The sequence below is a fragment of the Rutidosis leptorrhynchoides genome, chromosome 11 (genome assembly GCF_046630445.1).
Source record: "Rutidosis leptorrhynchoides isolate AG116_Rl617_1_P2 chromosome 11, CSIRO_AGI_Rlap_v1, whole genome shotgun sequence".
Taxonomy (NCBI): domain Eukaryota; kingdom Viridiplantae; phylum Streptophyta; class Magnoliopsida; order Asterales; family Asteraceae; genus Rutidosis; species Rutidosis leptorrhynchoides.
In genome coordinates, this window is record NC_092343.1 from 134996399 (window position 1) to 135001497 (window position 5099).

A 5099-nucleotide genomic window follows, 5' to 3' on the forward strand; every position below is an offset into this window, starting at 1 on the left:
AAAATTAAAATAAAATAAGTAAATCTTAAAAGTTAAAATAAGAAAAATTATTTTGTATTTTTATTAAAAATAAATCTTAAAAGTTAAAATAAGAAAAAGTAGTTTGTATTTTTGTTAAAAGTAAAATCTTAAAAGTTAAAATAAGAAAAAGTAGTTTGTATTTTTATTAAAAGTAAAATCTTAAAAGTTAAAATAAGAAAAAGTATTTTGTATTTTTATTAAAAGTAAATTTTAAAAGTTAAAATAAGAAAAAGTAGTTTGTATTTTTATTAAAAGTAAAATCTTAAAGTTAAAATAAGAAAAAGTAGTTTGTATTTTTATTAAAAGTAAAATCTTAAAAGTTAAAATAAGAAAAAGTATTTTGTATTTTTATTAAAAGTAAATCTTAAAAGTTAAAATAAGAAAAAGTAGTTTGTATTTTTATTAAAAGTAAAATCATAGAAGTTAAAATAAGAAAAAGTAGTTTGTATTTTTATTAAAAGTAAAATCTTAAAAGTTAAAATAAGAAAAAGTATTTTGTATTTTTATTAAAAGTAAATCTTAAAAGTTAAAATAAGAAAAAGTAGTTTGTATTTTTATTAAAAGTAAAATCTTAAAAGTTAAAATAAGAAAAAGTAGTTTGTATTTTTATTAAAAGTAAATCTTAAAAGTTAAAATAAGAAAAAGTAGTTTGTATTTTTATTAAAAGTAAATCTTAAAATAAAAGTAGTTTGTATTTTTATTAAAAGTAAATCTTAAAAGAAAAAGTAGTTTGTATTTTTGTATTTATTTATTAAAAGTAGATATAGTTTTGATTTTTTTTGTATAAAATTCTAAAAAAAAAATTTGTTTAATATATTTCTAAGAACATTTAACATTTTATTTCTATATTTGTTTAATTATTAAATACGAATTTTATATAAAATTTTTTATTATATTTAGTTTTTATAAAAATTAAAATTTATGATTATTAATTTATAGTTTTTATTAGTTTTATAAATGTTATAATATTATGTATTATTTAGTTAATTATATATTCTATTAACTAAATAACAAAAGTAATATAAATATTATATATATATTCATTGATGTAATTATGTTATATTATATATCATAATCTTATTTATAATATTTATAATTATATTATTTATTTTAAGCGTACGTTTATTCGGTCAACGTTAAATTTATTCGTATATAACAACTCTAGGTATTTTAGTAAAATCGGAAGTCGAAAAGTGAGGGTTGTTATAAAAAGCGCATTAGATGCCTCTCGGGAACTTCGGCCATACCGAGTTCATAGAATCTTTAGATACAGTATAACCATGGGTCTTAATCCTATAAAGTAGCTAAGTTCATATAGATGGATAAGCCCTGATCACAACCTAGGTTGGTCAATCTTTAAGATGCTAGCATACAAATCTATCGGGGTCACAGATTTAGTATGACAACAGTAATCGTACTAATTTAACATAACTACACTAACTCAAACTTCTATCATGGCAACATACAGATTAATTAAGCTAACATGATCATATCGGAACGCATTATTAAACATAAATGATAACAATACATGTTTAATTAATAAGACAAGCGTTTTGGATAAAACCTGAAAGGCCGAAGAAATCTGCCCGAGATCGCAGTGACTCACCGGGATATCCTCCGGAAAATTAAAGCTAAGCTAGCTACTACTAAAAATTAATTAGGCAAGACGTTTTCACATGCCGGTGCCAAGGCAGGCCGTTTGTGATGTGGGCAGGCCATTTCTGCCCTGATTTTATTGTTTTTCTTGGATCGTTTTGTTTGTTCCCGGGATCGTAACTTGGTTTCCGAGGTTGTAACTTGTCTTTCACCGTTTTCGCTCTAGAATCTTCGTTTTAGCTCTGATTTACTTGATTCTTTTTGCATCACCTTTGTAATTACTTAATCTACAAAATTAGCCGACAAAGCGATTATTTTGGCGGCAAAGTTTGGAACTTTATTGATTTAGGGCTTAATATCAGGGGTAAAAACGTGACTTTTTTGGCCCGATATCAGCATGCTAGATTGGGATTGTGAAGGAATAAAGGGTTTTAATATTTTTATTACGCTCTTAGTTTTGAAAGTATTAAAGTTTCAATTTAGTTGGTTAATCTTTAGTTACTCATTAATTAAACAAATAATCAAATCCTATAAATTGCTTGCTTTTAACCATCACTTCCCGTGGAACGAACCATATTTTCCCTAGCTAAAGTTAGTGTAATTAGGTCATTTTTCCCGGGTACTTCGACTCCCATCAAATTTTGGCGCCGCCGGAGATAGTGTGCGCTTGATTGCAAGCTCTTAATTTAATTGCATTCTTTTTAAATTCGAAAAATTATAAAACTTAGAAAAAACCAATTTTTTTTTCTTTTTAGTTTTTTTGTCAATTTTATGCTTGCTGTTCTTGTTTTTGTGAAATGCAGGTTAGTGTATGCAAACTCAGAAATCGGGAAACCAGACTCTTGAGCCTTACAATCCATAAATCGAGAAATCTGCAAAAGCTAATCAAAAAGCTGCAAGGATTTCAAAAAGGTCAACAGTGGCTTCAGCATAAACACAACCACCAATAGAACCACCACCGGAATCACATTTAGTAATTCCACCGAATTCACCAAAGTCTTAGTACTCCGAAGATGAGGAAGAGATCTCAGTGCTAGTCACAAGAATGGCAAAAAGTAAAACAGTGGTTGACTCATATTACCAACATGGTGATTATGAGGATCACTCACCCATTGTGTATCCCGTTACGAACGCGGGAAACAACCGACGATTTGAGGTCCATCCTCAACTTATTGCAATTTTTCCAACCTACTGAGGTATGGCATCGGAAGATTTGTATGAACACATTACGGAATTCAATGAGATTTGCGCTACAAATTAAGTTAACGGCTTTACGGATGAAGAGGTACGTCTTCGTCTATTTCTTTATTCGTTAAAAGACAAGGCCAAACGTTGGTTTTGTCATTACCAGCCGGAAGTATCACTACTTGGTCCATGATGAAAAACAAGTTCCTAGAGGAATTTTATCCAATAAGTAAAACTTCAAATATATGTATGCAAATTAAATCGTTTAAGCAATTACCAGGAGAACTTTTCCATGAAGCATACGATCGTCTGAAGGAATTACTTCGAGCTTGTCCCCACCACGAGATACTAAAATTGCAACTTGTCAAAGTTTTCTTTGATAGCTTAGATTCTCACAATAGGTAATTCCTTTTGGCAGCTAGTGGTGGAGCCTTTTTGACCAGGAACAGTGATGATGAGTAGGCCTTCTTTGAGAAACTAAGCAAGGGTTCTAAAACTCAAGCTACGATTAATCGAAAAGACACCACTCACGCTCGAGTTAACCACGTGGCTAACTCAGAAGGACCATCTAGGAGTGTGGACAAAGTACTAGATGAACTTAAGAACCTTTACATTAACAGCCCGAGCCAGGGTAGTTTTGTTAATGTTGTGCAGGTCCAGGATGTATGTGCAAACTATGGTGATGCATCTCACTATACACAAGGGTGTAAGATGATGATGCCGGTTATGAAGGAACAGGTAAATGAAATTCATGGGAGGAAAAATGATCCATTCTCCAACACCTACAACCCCAGTTGGAGAAACCACCCAAATTTTAGCTGGAGCAACAACAACACGTTGAATGCCATCAATTTAAAAACCCAAACAACTAAAGACAACAAATAACTACCAAAACCAAGGAAATTACCAACGTCAATACCAAAACCCGAATCAATATCCGAACCAAAACTGAAACTATCAAAACCAACACCAAAGCACATCTAACAACAACCCACCACCTAACTAACCACTAAATATTGATGCTAAAATGGATGATTTATGGCGCAGGTAATAAAAATGATGGAGTTACAAAACAAGTCGATTGGTTCATTGGCAAAGGATATTAGGAATGTCGCAGAATAAAAGACTTGAAGGGAACCAGGAAAAATTCCAAGCTACGCGGTTCTAAATCCGAATCACAGGGATAAGGAGCCCGATCATGGAGTAAAATGGTAGGAACGTTGAGGAGTGGGAAAACATACAAGAATTAAGTGGAGGAACCAACGAAAAAGCCAAGGAAACACGGTCCAGGTAAGTCTCCAATCATTCTTGATGAGGATGATGAAATTGTAAGGGATGATGCGATGAAGGATTCGGAGGATCTTGCGGTTGGGACTAAAAATGTTGAAAATGGAAATATGAAACTAGAAGAAGAGGATGCAGAGGTTACTACCATTTCTTTTCCTCAAGCTAATTAATCACCAAACCAATTTCCTTACGGAAAGAAATGCCCGAAATCGGAGGACTTGTGGGAGACCTTTAGAAACGTGAAAATTAATATTCCACTTATCGATGCTATAAAGCAAATTTCGTCCTATGCAAAATTTTTAAAAGATTTATGTGTCCAAAAAAGAAAACTTCGGGCATCAGTCCCCAAAAAGGTGGAATTAACCGAACATTTGAGTGCGGTTATTTCGGGCACACTCCCACCAAAATTCAAAGACACCGGGACCCCATTAATATCGATAATAATAGGTAATGTGAACGTTAAGAAAGCTTTACTAGACCTAGTTGCTAGTATTAACATCTTGCCCTTTTTCCTAGTAGACCGATGGGAGTTAGTTGTAATGAAACAAACCGATATAAATTTTCAACTTGCGGATCAATCAATCAAAACACCTAGGGGAATGTTAGAGGATGTGATAGTAAAGGTAGAGGACTTTCACTATCCCGTGGACTTTGTGGTGATGGATGTAGAAATGAGGAATAGGGATACCCAACCTACAATTATTCTTAGATGACCATTTTTAGTAACCATTAATGCCCATATTAATTGTAGGACGTGATCTATGGATATATCATTTAGGAACCGTAGAATGAGAATTAACATCTTTAGTTCTTTACATACACCATATATCTATGATTGTTTTAGTGTGGATGTTATTGATGAGAATGTTGATAAGTGTTGGTACAATTTTTCGTGTAGCGGCTGTAAGGTACCAGTACATGACAATAGCTACTTAGCGTGGAGCGTATGATTCCAACTGATGTTTGCCCTCGAGAAATAATCTCTGCAGACCCGGAACACGGATGAGAGA

At 32.2% G+C, this 5099-nt stretch overlaps 1 protein-coding gene across 1 annotated transcript; it reads left to right on the forward strand.

Moving 5' to 3' along the window:
- Positions 1–4145: 4145 nt before the first annotated feature.
- LOC139874968 (uncharacterized) lies at positions 4146–4802 on the forward strand. Its single transcript, XM_071862355.1, has 2 exons — positions 4146–4226; positions 4365–4802. Exons 1-2 carry the CDS (start codon positions 4146–4148, stop codon positions 4800–4802), a joined length of 519 nt encoding a protein of 172 aa, XP_071718456.1.
- The last annotated feature ends 297 nt before the right edge of the window (positions 4803–5099 follow it).